Genomic DNA, 15,187 nt, shown 5'->3' on the forward strand with positions numbered 1-15,187 from the left:
TGGTGTAGGATTAAACTGGCTGTGTGCAGGCATCTGTTCCTTGCTGTCGGCAAAGGAGTGTATTTAGTTAAACCCGTCAGTTGTAAACCAAAACTTCTGCTTAACACATTTTCACCCCCCGCACCCCCCTCCAACTTCCCCACCCCTTGTAGTCCTTTGAAAATGTGCGTCAGATGGGTGTGGACACACAGTTATTGTACGCGTTCACTGGGGGGCAGCCAATGACAAAGTCTGTCAGGTGAAATGTGCTGGAGGACTGAATCAAATGCTTGCAGATTGATTAGCCGGGTCTGTTTGCATTCGGAGATGAGTTTGAAGTGTTTCACAAAGAGGAGCAACAGTCAGCCCTTCTTACTTCGGGGGGGAGGGAGAAAAAGGAAGGAGAGAGAGGGCAGATGAGGAGAGTCTACACTCCGGAGGGGCTTGGTCCTGTCTTGCTAAAGGGGGGGGGGGCCGTGTAAAGAGGAGGGGGGTGGGGTTGGGTTGAAGTGAGGCCGGCTCCTTTTTTTTTTTCTTCAATGAATGAGGGGAAGGAGAAGGAGTGCTTGCTTTCGGGATTCCTGGCTGTGATGGTGCCCTGGGCTGACTCACACTCTTGTGGCACTGATCGGCCGTGGCACACACCTGTGGGCGGGTTCACCTGGAGGAGCCCTGGGGGCAGTGCCCGCATGGCACGGCTATAGCGTCCCGCCCGGCTCTCCCGCGCGCGACATGGGGCTGGGGTGCTGCAAGGCAAAGGAGGACCGTCCAAGCCAAGCCCAAGGTATGGTGCTGTCTCTTATTTTATTTTATTATATTATCCTTCATTACAATTTTACAGAGGGGGCGCAACTCTGTACAAGCTTTTTTATATAAACTATTTTCCTGCAGGTGGTCAGCTCAACTTTTTGTTGCAAGGACAAGCAAAGTGTATATTGGTACTATAACCAGAGGGCGTGATATGAAAGTTTCTTCAAGGCGTTTTAAAGACAACGCTATGCTAGTTGGTGAAAATGGAGTTTCTGTGCAGCTCACAGGCCCAGGCTTAGGGGCCTCTCAGTTCAGATGACATAGGTGCCATTTATAATGCCTTCATGCAATTGCAGATTGCCACCTGTACCTCTATTGTCATTTTTAGGTGTGCCGCACTCACAAATCCCCCATGTTTGCTCAGGACATATCATTTATCACATGTGAATATGTCTTAGGCCCACTGGAGACCATCCATTGTCAGTCTTAATCTTAATTACAAGAGTCCATACTGTTAACTCCAATTCCATGGTTGTGTATTGCATACAGTGCAGTGTGTTCTTCAGCAAAGTAGGCTCACAATCACCCTGCCAGTACTGGTACTGGTGTTATTGGAGTAATGTGAACCACGGCAACAGGTCAGCTGGAATTTCTAGGGAGAGCCCTGTCGAGGGGAGGCTGAATTGTCGCCATTACAAATGACCTTAACTGTGGGCTGTGAAAAATTGAGCGTGCCAGTCATCCATCTGCTCTTTCCTCAGCTCAGCATGAGAGCGCCACTTCAAAGTTTTCAGGTCAAGAGCCTCATTTGTCTCAATTGTCCCCTAATGAAAACCGCTGCATTTTCTTTTCTGTTCCTGCAAAGTCAGGGCTTGGGTGCTTTTACTACGGCTTAATTGATTTCCTGAATTAGCTTATCTTTGTTGCGATGGGTGGGCAGGACATTTTGGCTGTGTGGCAGCTGTTCCTTGCCTGTCTTACCAAGGCCTGCTTTTAATACAGGATTTTGTTTCTATCTTTGTTGCTTAGATGAACAGGAGAACATGTGGGCTACAGTCACATAGCACTGTAGTGTCTAGAAAAAAAATATCAACTGCTTTGTCCTTTACTCTGCACAATGCACTATTTTGACATTTCATGTTTTTCATATAAAATTTTCAGTAACTTAAGTCAAAGAAAAATGTGGGAAAAAAAACTGTGATAAAATGAGAGACAACTAATCTTAGCAAGAGTTGCCATAAACATACATGAACATAATGGAAAGACAGCCTGAAAGACAGTTATACAGGTTATCAAGATAATAGCATTATATACAATGTAAGGGCTCACAGAACTAGCAAAGTAATTTTATTTGGTTTCAAAAAATGCACACAAGTGATATTATCATTTAAAAATACCCACCATATAGTATTCATTCAGTGAGATATTCCTATTTGTCCAGGGGAATGTCACATTTCTGAGGTATTTCTTTTGTATAATGGTGAGGTATTTATTTTGTATGGTGTCTTTTTTGGCTGATAGTTACACTGCATACACAGACTACTGAAGGCCTGCCAGAGTTAACATCTTTTAAAAAGGGGAATTTAGCAATTCTCTGAAATGCTAATCAGCTCTTTGAGCAGTTGGGGACTCCCAACTCATCATCGAGTCAAAAAAAAACAAATGAGGAAGAAAAAAAGGTCACCCGACAGAAATTAACTAGTAGTCCCAGTCGATACAATTTTTTGTAAAGCATGTCCATCTAAAGAGAATTTACTGGTAGTCATGTGGGCGTTAATATTTTGCACTTTGGAAATCTGTGACAGAAGAATGTGACAGTGGCTGTCCCAGGTATAGATATTATCCCAATTTGTCCAGCCCTGAAGTAGGCCTATATGAACCCAGAGGTACTGATCAAGTCCCGAGCTGTTAAAACAGAAATAAAGGAAAGAATGTTTTCAAAGAACCTAATATGACTCATTTCTGTGTAGAATTACAGAGCTTGACCAGTGTGAACTGTGTATCTGTATAAAACTGGGGAAAGAATGAAGTTCTTGGTCACAGCAAGTTTGTTGAGAAACAAATAATTCAGTTTTTTAGTTTTTTGTATTCTTGACAGCCTTCCCAACATCTTTTGTCCCAATAGCTCAACAGCACGTACAAAAATTCCCATTGGTGTGGATATTTCCTCTCATGGTTTCCAGTAAAGTTTATAAAAAGTCCCCCAGGGCGTTGAGGTTAAAAAATGAACAGAAATTAATCCAAAACATATATGAGTTCAGATCAAAAGGAAATGCCAAAAGCTGCCATTTTACTTTTGAGCCGATGCTTTTATCTGAATTTGGTTTTGCCTTTTATAGACTTCATCATCATTTCTCAACCTGTGGATTAACTATCTGCATCTGTTGCTTTAAAGAGAAAGATCATTTTCAGAAATACGTTTGGATCGAGTCAAGTCCCCCACCAGCTGCCCTGGTCTGCATTCTCATGCAGAACCTCAACCCCGTCACTCCACAAGATAAATACCGCTTTCTATTATTGATATTTGGCAGATGTGGACAATGACAGATGTGGTTTTGGGGTTCTGTTTGTGTTTGAAATTGATATATCAGGCAATATATGAAAGCTGCATGAAACAAATGACAGTTTTGGAAACATTGCACTTTCAAAATAAAAAAAGGAAATAGTTAACACATATTCAATTTTTCTAGTATAGTCAGCTATTATTATTCTTTAGGAGCTAATTGTGTATGATGAGGCCCTCTATTTATACATGTAATAACTCGCTGTATTTGGCTTCATACTTGGTAATTCTGAAATTTAAAAAAAAGTATTTTTTAGCCCGTTTAAGGCCCACATCATCAATACAAAAAAATGGCTTTGTCCAGTACTGCACATTGGGATACAGTTGAGAGATTAACCTGTGCTAACACTGTGCCCACCACATAATTCTGATTCCATAACACTTTCAAAGAAGGGTATTACATAATATATACGTACAGTGCAGTCTGTAAGTATTTTGACAGTGGTAAAATGTCTGTTCTTCTCTGCTCATAGGAGAAATAATAGGCTCACCGAAGCAAACTGTACATCATTCAGAAAAAAAGAGAGCACTGGAGTATGTTTGGGATCATTGTCTTGCTGTGGGATGAAGTACTATCCAATGAGTTCGAAGGCATTTGATTGAACTTGAGCAGATAAGATGCACTGATACACTTCTAATTTCATTCTGCTCTACTATCAGCAGTTACATTAGCAATGAGGGCATGTGAGCCAGCACCTGAGTCGGCCATACATAGCAAAACTATAACACCCCCACCACCATGTTTCACAGATGAGGGGAGTGCTTTGGTTCTTGGGAAATTCATTTTAGCCTCCACACTTTGCAGCCATCACTCTGATACAAGTCGATCTTGGTCCCATCCGTCTACAAGACCTTATTTAAGAACTATGCAGAACTTTTAGGTACTACTTAGCAAACTGTAACCTGACCATCCTTTTTGCAGCTAACTAGTGGTTTGCCTCTGTAGATCTGTTGGTGTAGTCATCTCTGGAGTGTAGTCACTGACACACCAACCCCTGCTTCCAGAAGAGTTTCTCTGATCTTCATTATGGAAAACGTCCTTAGCCTACTAAACCCTTTGCAATTATTGAGCTCACCAGCGCTGTCTTTGGTCATTAAGCGCTGAACAGTTTGTCTCGGTAAGCCTATTTTTTGGCATATGCCAGTTATGACAGTGACAGTTTTTTTTTCTCATTTCCCAGCCTCAAAATGGCTTTCTTGATGTTCACTGGCACAGGCCAGATCTCATACGAGGCTGTAGCCATCCAGCAGCCAACATATAACTGCTACCACAGGAAAATGTGTTGGGTTAGTAACTATGTCAGGCAGAAGAAGACATACTGAGAATGGAAGAGTAATTTTGTTCTAAAAGCTATTTCTTTAAATGTTGGTAGATATAGGTATATTTTCAGAACAGATATACAGTGTCTTCGGTGAGAAATGTGATACATCTTTTTATCAGACTTTGAATCTGTGAATGAAAAGCAGCAGCAGTAGCCTAGAGCCTGCTACTTTAACAGCGGGACAAGCAGACTTTATGAGGTGAGTTGGCCTGAACAGCCTCATTAAGCTAAAGGGATCTAGGAAACCCTAATGACATGCATTAATCTATACAAACTTCTAAGTATGTCTTTGTGTAGAATGGGAAAGTGAGAGTGTCTGTTGAATAATTGACTTATTTAGGCAGGAAGCAGGTTACTGTTTACAATACCATCTTCGGTTAAGCAGTTGCTTAACCCCACCACCCAACCAAAAAAAAGTCACAATAGAACCAGGTATGTTTGTCTAAAACACATAAGCCAGAAATCTAGCCTTGCAAATAATACCTTGTATTAGGTGTTAGTTACTCTAATAATACAATTTTGGGAGCACTGATAATGGTAGGTTGTGACAGAAAACAAAGGCTTTTTCATATTTCTTTCATAATTTTTCCTTACTGCAATTTTCATTTACCTAACATCCCTTCTGCTCTACCCAAACACACACACGGCTGACCAGCTGCAAGTAATAGAACAGCTAATAAACAGTAGAGGGGGACTCTAGAGTGCTCAGCCCAGAAACTGTGATATCAGTAGACTTGGCGCATCCACACACGTCTCTCCTGACAGAACGAAAGCGCATTAGTCACGCCGCAGAGTGCAGCCAGCCCCCAGACTTCGTCAGCAGTCTCCCGAACATTAATAAAGTGCCCTTGAATAAATAACAATATTAATATCATATCTAAAATACATTTCTCAGTGTTCATCTGTGCTCAGGTGACGGCCATTTGAATGCCCCTCGCTCAGTCCTTATTGTCCTGCCTTTTCATCAAACCTGAAATGAAACATTGCCACTACACTATGGGAACACAGTGAGAATATTATGTGTTTGGCTGGGATGTCTGCCAAAAGCACTTAGTGTGAAGATATCATATGTTCAGGCTCACCTTCTGAAAGGCCCTGGCATCAAATTACATAGCACGGGATAGCAACGCAACACGTCTGTGACAGAATTTGACCCACTATTTGTGCCTTCACATTAGATTACTCAATCATTCTCAATGAACAGTTTTCTTGGTATTCTGATCAGCTATCAAAGGAAAAATATGTATTTTAAGAAACTAAAAAAGAAAACGCCTTGAGCTTCAGCATATAGGCTGATCCACTCTAAATTGTTTTCGAGCTACTTGACCTCATGATTGCTGCCACATGAATTTTGAGCAGTAACTACTTTATCACCGGTAAAACTAAAATACATTTTGTTTTTTAGGACAAATGCAAGGCTAGACATACTGCGAAGGGTAAAAACTTTATGATCCTGACTAAATGGGCCAATGTATTCTTGCCACCTAGTGGTGCAAAATCGAATTACAGAAACTGTACTGTAACATGATTAGAAAATGTGACCCCACTTTTTGGTTTGTGGTCCACCAGGCAGAGAATACACAGGGCAAATATAAAGTCCATGTCAAAATGGAAATATGTATGATATACTACAATATAATACTTTTTTTAAGCATTAGCTACAAAACAGTGGGGGCCTGTGTGGTTTGACATTGAGTTGTTGTCATGTTGTCAATGTTTATGTATGTTGTAATATATTTGACCAAACACATTCCTGGGAATACTTCTTGTTGTTTTTGTGTGCTATGCTGGCCTTGTCGGCGATACAGAATAAAATAAACTGGGTTCATGACATCATCATTTAACACAAAATGTACTTATTCAGTTGTTGGAATATAAACATTTATCGCAGTTATTAATGGTCTAGTAATGCATAATTCATATAATATTTAACAACTTCACAAATCCTGACTTCCAATCATAAGTAATTAAAGTGGAATTACAGCCTATAAAAAGGGGGCAACACAAATCATGCTGTCCAGGGAAAATGGTTTTAAAAGCTCTGTTGTGTCAGGTGATTTTATGAATGCCATAACGTCATATGGTTATTAAAAGATGAGGCCTAGCGTTATTTCGGGATAGGGGACCATGTGGCTTTGCTTGGCACTGTTGTGGTGCCACATTGTGATGATGTAATCACTTGGAATGTGATAGAGTGATAAATCACCCATTGAGTAGTTAGAGACAGAAACAGCAGACATAATCCTGCTTTCAGACCATGCACTCTTGGAAATAAAGGTATATTGGGGGTACGTTTTTGTTCTTTAAGGAAAAAAAATCCCAAACATACCCTCAAAGTACAATAATGTTCAAATTTGGGCACTATTATGTACCTTTTACAAGCTAAAGGGGTACAAATGAAGTATGAGTCTACCTGTCACAAAAATGCTCTCAATTTTTCTGCCTTCTTAAGAAAAAAAAGGGACTTGGGTATGCGGTTGCTATTATGAATTGTTGTATTTTTGTAAAAGGCAGCAGCTTTCTTGCAGATCAAAGTAGCTCTTGTAATAAGAAAAAAAGCTAGAAGTAGACACGACACATTTATTTTTCCAGTGTGCTTGATCATTACATTTGTTTTAAGAAGGGGACTCATCAGTACACAGTAAAATATATGACACCGGTTACCTCAGGCTGAGCAGAAATGTGACTAATGTTAGATTCCACACAGTCGTTGCAGACAGCCTGCTGTGAGCCAGGCAGTCTCAGACGGTGTTCCAGGAGGCTCTGTGCTGTAATTGCCCTGCTTCCTGAACACAGCTGGCTCAGATACATGGTCCTGGGATGATGGTGATTGGATGGCTATAGGATTTTTAGAGATGGGAGAAGTGTTTGATTCAAGACTTTGTCCAGCTTTTTAATGCGGTTTTCAGCGTCTTGTATGCATGATCATGAATACAAGTAAAATTTGTAGTTATAATAAATACACCCTGAAAAAATGTCCCTTGTATTTTAATCTGTATTTATTTTTTAGGCCTTTTTCAGCTTTATTGGACAGTATATAGTATAGAGAGACAGGAAGAATGGGAGCGAGAGAGAGGGGAAGACATGCAACAAATGTCAGACGTTCGGATTCGAACCGCCGACGTTGCAGCTCGCAATGAGCATGCGGTCAGTGCTCTACAGGCTGCCCCACCGAGACACCCCCTTTAAGCTGTATTTAAATCTCAAAACAATTATGCCTCTTTGACCAAGCTTAATCAGAATGCATCTCAGAACTATTTTTATTTGAATTTCATTCGACCCTTTCATTGTTATTCCTTTAATACAAAAAGACCCCAATCATTTAAAATGCAAAATATGTTTTGCATATAGGTGGTGCAGTAGCAATTACCTCACAGCAAGAAGGTTCCCCCAGTTTGAATCCTGCCCGGGACCCTACTATGTAGAGTTTGCATGCGCCCCCTCCGCATATTAGTTTCCTACCACAGTCCAAAGACATGCAGGTTAGACTAAGCAGAGAGTCTAAATACCTGTAAGTATGAGTGTATGAGTTAATGGTGTGTGTGCCCTGTGATGGATTGGCGACCTGTCCAGTATGTATTCATGCCTCTTGCCCAATAGGCTCCCACCATATCCCAGCATGCATAGCAGGGGCAGGAGGAAAGACCTCTTTTGGAATGCACAGGGCAATGGGCTCATTCCAATCACTTATTTTTCTCCTCTTTTTTATTTTCCTTGCTCTTCACCTGGAAATCGATCGAGGTCCTTCATCTTGAAAGACATTGCAACCCGTTAAATGTTCCATCTAGGAGGTAGAACTTAGGCCAAATCTTTCCTTTCAGCAAGGAAACATGAGCACATCCTTTGAGGAAGTATTTTTTCAGAAATCATGACATATAAATTATATGTCGATCTGTGGATCCACCTCTCCCCATCTGCTACACATCTGGCTTCGAACTAACGTTTGAAGGAGCAAGGACATTCAATTTTCCTAATTAATGTTTTACGGATTTCCCTGTCTTCAATTTTTTTTTCTAACCTCATTATAGCCTCTCCCAATGGGTGGAGCTAGAAGTAGAGCAAGGAAAAGAAAAAAGAAAAGAAAAATAAGTGATTGGAATGAGCCCATAGTCTCAGTAGTCATCACAGAACAGGATGGAACATGGCTGATGAGGAGGTGAGATGTTGGATTCCTTGTGTGTCTAATCTGCTTCTCCCCCTTCTCTTTGTGCGCTGCAGGTGGGGTAGGAGAGAGGGACCGAGCTGCCATCAGCCATGAAGCCTTCCTGCTCATGGCCAACTCTCAGAACGACATGGACGACTGGGTCAAAGCCATTCGTCGTGTCATCTGGTCCCCCTTCGGTGGAGGTAGAAAACGCATCGGATAAAAGAAAATGTGACAAAAAAAATATTTAAAGTCATGCTTTACTTATAGAGTCTTGAATTAATACTTGATTACACCCCAGTTTATGCATGGCAAAGTGCACGACTATGTCTTTATTTATATAACATATATCACCTGCAGCCTTAATTACCTTAGTTGGTGGAAGCTTTTTTGTTGAAAGCTTTTTTGCATTGCAAATGAGGTTTGAAATAGGCAGGAATAAATATATAGCCACCTTCATCTCATACATACTTGGCCTCGTACAGCTTGCTGTGCATTTAAAATGCATAACGTTCAGTTTATGAAAAACCAGTGCTGGTTTGACGAGACGTCTGGATTTTCAGGCATTGTGTTACACGTTATTTATAGCCAGATTGTGAAATGTAAATCAACTCCCGTCAGGGCTGTACAGTCTGCGTGTTGAAACATAACACTTTCAAACATGCACACTATCACTATAGAAGCCTATTTTTAAACATTAGTGTCATCTCATGCCAAAAAGACTCCACATAAGCCATTGTCCTGTGCAATATAAATCTGGCTGCAATCAATATGACGAAGCAGAAGCTTAAACATTTAGAACAATATATTAATAGCAGCACTGATAATTGAGATTAGTGGAACAGTCTACGAATTCCAGAGAGGCATTCAATCTCTCACTTGTAAAGTCACATTACGGAACTCTGTGCCAACTATTGCAAACGAAGAAAACAATTCCAAAGCCTGCGGGCAGGGAAGTCAGGTGACAATCTTCAATTTCGTCAGGAAGCTCCGCGATTTTCGATGTTAGCCTAAATGAGCAAGGTTTGGTCTTTGTTTTCCACGGAACATACTGTAGGGCCTATTGCGGACTGGAATACGGGGCATGTGCAACCACGGCATGCCTTGAGGCCCCCCACTGCTCTCTACTCATCAAGAATAGAACTGTCCCTCAATTAGATTCATAATCTATTGCTAACAGCAATGTCTCGACCGTAACGTGCGACCTCAATGTCGAAACCTCTGTTAAAGAATAGCAAACTGTATTCGTCTACAAAAAGACAGACAAAGATAGGCTACATTCCCATGTGAATGTGGACCCTTCGCGCAGCACCGCTCCGGACACATTTCGTGAATTGCAGTCTATAATAGGACACCGCTACGCTGTTTGTGTTTGCGCATCCACAAAGTGACCGGAGTAAGATATACACAGCGCTTTAATGAGACGCTCTCCTTTTCGAGCGCGTGAGTCCTGCTGGATTCTTTCTGCGGAACTACCAGTGCTAGGAAATGGCAGACTGGCAAAGTACCTGGTCCCAGAGGTTCGGACCCTGCTTCCCTGCAGCTCCTGCTCGCTGGCGTACCGCAGCCTCTGTGCGCTGGTCGGTGAGAGTGACGGAGACTGTTCTTTTCGGCAATGCAGTGACACATCTTCAGGTACTGTAGTTACGCATTAGGAGAAAACGTGGTCTTAAGACTCTGCTTAAGCGACGATGACACTCAGCGGGCAGAATACCCATCGTCTCACGAAGCATTAACAAAACAAATAAAATGACAGATTCGCTGTCACGGTTTTACAATTTTATTTAAATAATCAATGCTTTTTACCCGGCAGAAGTTAATTTGGCTTGTGTGACCTGCAATTACATGCAATTTTTCTGTGACAAAATGTTTTTTGCTTCATATATTACAAAACATAATTAGTAAAAATTATATTGTGGAATGCATTGGTTGCAACGCGCAACTGTTGCAAAATTGCATTAATTTTAAAACTTCATTTTCTCAGTCATTTAAAAATGTGGTTGGTATATTCTGGATTTTGAAACTGGACTGAACATCCTTCCCCACTTGTCCCCACAGGGATATTCGGCCAGCGTTTGGAGGACACTGTGCAGTATGAGAAGAAGTTTGGCCATCGGCTGGCTCCACTGCTGGTGGAACAGTGTGTGGACTTCATACGGGAACAGGGTCTGAACGAAGAGGGTCTCTTTCGGATGCCCGGACAGGCCAACCTGGTTAAAGAACTTCAGGATGCCTTTGATTGTGGGGACAAGCCTATTTTTGACAGGTAGGCTATAACTCCTCCCAACTTCCCTTTTTGTCTGATGGCAGCAAAGCCATATATAATCTGCAAGTTTAAGGCATGGATCATAAATTACATGAATCAGTTTAATATGACATAAAATACTGCTTAAATAAATGTCAAATTGTGATGCTTTTCCATGGGAGATTTTAAACCAATACAGAATAGAATACATTTAAATGGATTAGCATATTGCTAACCATTTACATGTTGAAATGATAACAATTAGGAGTTAAAATTCTTATAAAATATACAGGCACCTATGTGGTGTGAACAATAATGGTGGCCTGTCCCACACAAAATACATTTATTGGATTTTTATTGCATTTTGTTCATTTAGGGTTGATCAAAGGTATATCAAACTAATATAGTATATAATATAATACCCAAAGTAGAGCATTGGTTAAGTATGGGGACACTGATATACCTTTACCAAAAAATGGGGAGATAAATTATATTGCATTTGCCTTTTTGTCACAGCATATGACAGACAAATGTATTGAGCATTTATAGAATATATGGTAAGGGGTGCATTAATTCAATACAGCTTGAATGTAAAATATTTGGAAAATAATATTGAAAGATTTAAGGGGTAGGTACTTTGTAAAATGACAACCAAGTCAGTGGTCCTCCAGGCTTTAGTATTTTGTGGTTTGAAATTGAACCATTTTTTACTGAATTTCATTAGCCCTAGCATCACACCTTAGCTAATGAATCTCCCAAGATAAAATTAAGAAATGGCCTCACCTTGAATTCTGTGAAAATTTCACCTCATTTAGCAGTGGCTTTTTGTCGAGAATGGGCTAAACTGACCTTCCTGTGACCTCCTTGCAGTAACACAGATGTCCACACAGTGGCGTCCCTCCTAAAGCTGTACCTCCGTGAGCTTCCAGAGCCAGTCGTCCCCTTTGCAAAATACCAGGACTTTCTCACCTGTGCTCAGCTGCTTGGCAAGGATGAGGAAGAGGTGAGTGAGTGTGTCAGAGGTCAGAGGACAACCAGTCTCTCCCGCCCCCCAGGGTTAATGTGTCACCATCTGTCAGTATATCCTCTACTTAACTTGGTGATCCTCTCTCTGGTGCTCAAGCCAAGGAACCGATAATGGATGACATCTTTGTGAACAAATGCAAGTCCCAGCTTTGGCTTTGCCCCTTGAAACACACAGCAACCGTGTCCAGATCTTTGGTAATGCAGTTAGAAGGCCACAGCACCGTTTCTGTAAGGGGGAAGTGTAATCACTGACTATAGTCTTGTGATGTTTTTGTATAAATTAGGTGAAGAGATCTTCAGAGTGGAAGTTGTATCAAACATACTTTCATTGCGCGAGGCATGTGATGTTTTTGATATTTGATGTTCCACTTTAGATCTGCCATTTTCATAAATGCTAATTGGGAACTGCAATATGCGGTATTTACAGTTTCCTTGGCAGGGAGGAGCAACTCATGTAGAGCAGGGATCTTCAAATCATGGTCCTTGCGGGCCAATAACAGCTGGTTTTCCACCTTCCCTTCCTCTGGGAGTCAGGTGTGAAGACAGTCTGGCCAATCAATAGCACTAATAGTTCACCTCATGAACCCCTACAACTGATCCAGAATGCTGCAGCCCGTCTGGTATTCAATGTTCCCAGACATTCACCCCCCTGCTCCGCAACCTCCACTGGCTGCCTGTTATGGCTCGCATCAAATTTAAAACTTTGGTGCTTGCATACCAGGCAGTTAAACGATCAGCCCCTGTATATCTTCAATCCCTTATCAAGACTTATACACGAACAAGACCCCTCCGTTCTGCCACTTTGTGCCGTCTGGCGCCTCCTCCTCGCCACACCTGCACCTCACGCTCACGACTGCTGTCTGTCCTGGTCCCACGGTGGTGGAATGACCTCCCGGTGGATGTCAGAACGGCAGAGTCTCTGACCTCTTTCAAGCGCAGACTGAAGACCCATCTCTTCTGGCTACACCTTTCCCTCCCCAACTCACCACCACGATTAGCCTTAGACTGTAATGGCACTTATGTATAGATTGTATAGATATTGTTACTTGTATAGGTATTGTTATTTTTTGTATTCTAGCTGCAATTGTGGTATGCTAGTTTGAAAGTTGATTGTGCTCTTAAAGGGTTCTGATTTTCTGCATGTTTACACTAGGACTCGGAACTATACTGTCCTCTCAGGTCCTCTTTGCACTTGTTCTTGTGTTTAATTTGCACTTTGTTGTACGTCGCTCTGGATAAGAGCGTCTGCTAAATGCCATGTAATGTAATGTAATGTAGTTCCATTAGTTACCAGGGCTGGATTTGGATTTGAGGGAAAGATTCGATGATCGCTGATGTAAATATATGCCCCTTACAGAGTGATATTTATTTCCCTGTAGGGAATACAGGAGCTGATGAAACAAGTGAAATCTCTTCCTCAGGCCAATTATAACCTTCTGAAATACATATGCAAGTGAGTCATCCAGTTTCTTTCCTATCCCAGCAAATATGTTGACCTCCATAGCTGATTAGATTCATAAAGCTTAAATGTTACACTATGTTTTCCATTTGAAATACTATACATATGAAGCAAAATAGTTAATTCAAAGGTTATTTCCATTGTTATCTGGATGCTGAAAAACAAGAAAAGGACAGAGAACTGACTCTGTTTGAATAAATCCTAGGTTTTGGTGCATATATGAGAGTAGATCTTTCAATGCTTTCCTCTTCCATTTGCAGGTTCCTTGATGAAGTTCAGTCTCATTCAAGTGAAAATAAAATGAGTGTCCAGAACTTAGCAACAGTGTTTGGACCAAATATCCTACGTCCTAAAATGGAGGACCCTGTAACCATGATGGAAGGTACAGTACAAGCAATTTTAGCTGTTCATCTGTTTATTTGTATTATTGTTCTACATTTATCTTTGCACTCTATATACTGAATATATTCTATATACTGTAGTATTCTTCAGCTTGAGTTTCTACTACTGTCCAAGTTGATTGTATTGGTTCCTGTTGTCACCATGCAGGAACCTCTATGGTGCAGCACCTTATGACTGTCCTGATCAGTGAACATCCCCGGCTGTTTGTTTGCCGGGACAGGGAGGACCCATTGGCACAGCTGGAGGTCAGGGCACAGGGCCTGCACAGCACAGAGGGATGGATCTCTGAAGAGGACCTCCACGGATACCCCACGACAGAGAGGGGTGCCAACTCTGGCGATGACCTGGATGGAAGCTCCTCCTCTCTGGATATTGTTGCCACCAGACTGGTTCCTCAGGGAAGAGGGGAGGGGGAATCGGAGGGGTCAGGGCCAGGGGCGGGACCAGGCGTAGTCAGCCCCAGCAAGCAGGTCAAATCCCTCCCCGCCTGGAAGTACTCATTCAAGGGCTCGGGCTCACGTTCCAACCCAGCTAAGCTGGGTCTGGGCGGCTCCACGGTGGACGTCTCCAGCACGTCGGGAGGAAACTGGCTGTTGAACGGATTGTCCTCCCTGAGGGGCCACCGCCGTACGTCCTCGGGGGAGCGAGTCAGAGACTCAGGATCATCCCAGAGACTGTCCACTTACGACAACGTGACCTCATCCAGCCTGAGTGTGCCCAGCGTGGCCAGCGCGCCCTGGTCCACCTCCTCCTGTGACATCTCTGTGCCGGACTCGACCAGCGACCTCTCAGAGTCCACAGACTGCGGGGAGTCCGAGGGGGATCGGGGCAGAGTCGAAGAGCGGACGTCAGAGACGGGGGACAGCAGCGAGGCGGGGCTGGAGCTCCGGGTCCCCTGCGGGGGGCATAGCGAGAGCAGGGACGTGACCTCTGACCCTGTCGTGCCTTACAACGCTGACAACGGCCACTCGAAAGCACTTACCGATCTGGTGGAGGAACTGAGGGAGGAGCTGAGGATGCAGAAGCTAACCTATGAGACCAGGATTAGAAAGTAAGGAGCCAGCGACCTGAAAGCTTGTGTGTAAACAGAATCTTTTAGAGGCCCATGAGATTCTTGAAAGCCAGTCATTTTGAAAAGCATCATATCTATTTTAATGTAAATTACATAGAAATTGCCCATGGGTTATACTTTCACTCCCTACTCAGAATATTTGTGGTTTGCATTGGAGCTGAAAGAGCTGACATTCATTTTCAGCCATTTTGAGCTATTATATGTTGCCTAATTGATGGCCTGCAA

At 42.3% G+C, this 15,187-nt stretch overlaps 1 protein-coding gene across 2 annotated transcripts in view; it reads left to right on the forward strand.

Annotated features, from left to right (window-relative positions):
• si:dkey-191m6.4 (rho GTPase-activating protein 22) overlaps positions 1–15,187 on the forward strand; it is a 29,914-nt gene that overhangs the window by 10,838 nt on the left and 3,889 nt on the right. The window contains exons 4-9 of one of the 2 annotated variants that reach the window (XM_061232929.1): positions 8,833–8,961; positions 10,817–11,024; positions 11,874–12,006; positions 13,409–13,482; positions 13,749–13,870; positions 14,038–14,941. In XM_061232929.1, the coding sequence (XP_061088913.1) occupies positions 8,833–8,961; positions 10,817–11,024; positions 11,874–12,006; positions 13,409–13,482; positions 13,749–13,870; positions 14,038–14,941 (1,570 nt within the window). Of the gene's footprint in view, positions 1–8,832; positions 8,962–9,622; positions 10,394–10,816; positions 11,025–11,873; positions 12,007–13,408; positions 13,483–13,748; positions 13,871–14,037; positions 14,942–15,187 lie in introns of those variants that run through there. The other variant, XM_061232930.1, reaches the window with a different exon arrangement.

Source organism: Conger conger, chromosome 2 (genome assembly GCF_963514075.1).
Source record: "Conger conger chromosome 2, fConCon1.1, whole genome shotgun sequence".
In the NCBI taxonomy this organism is placed as follows: Eukaryota; Metazoa; Chordata; class Actinopteri; order Anguilliformes; family Congridae; genus Conger; species Conger conger.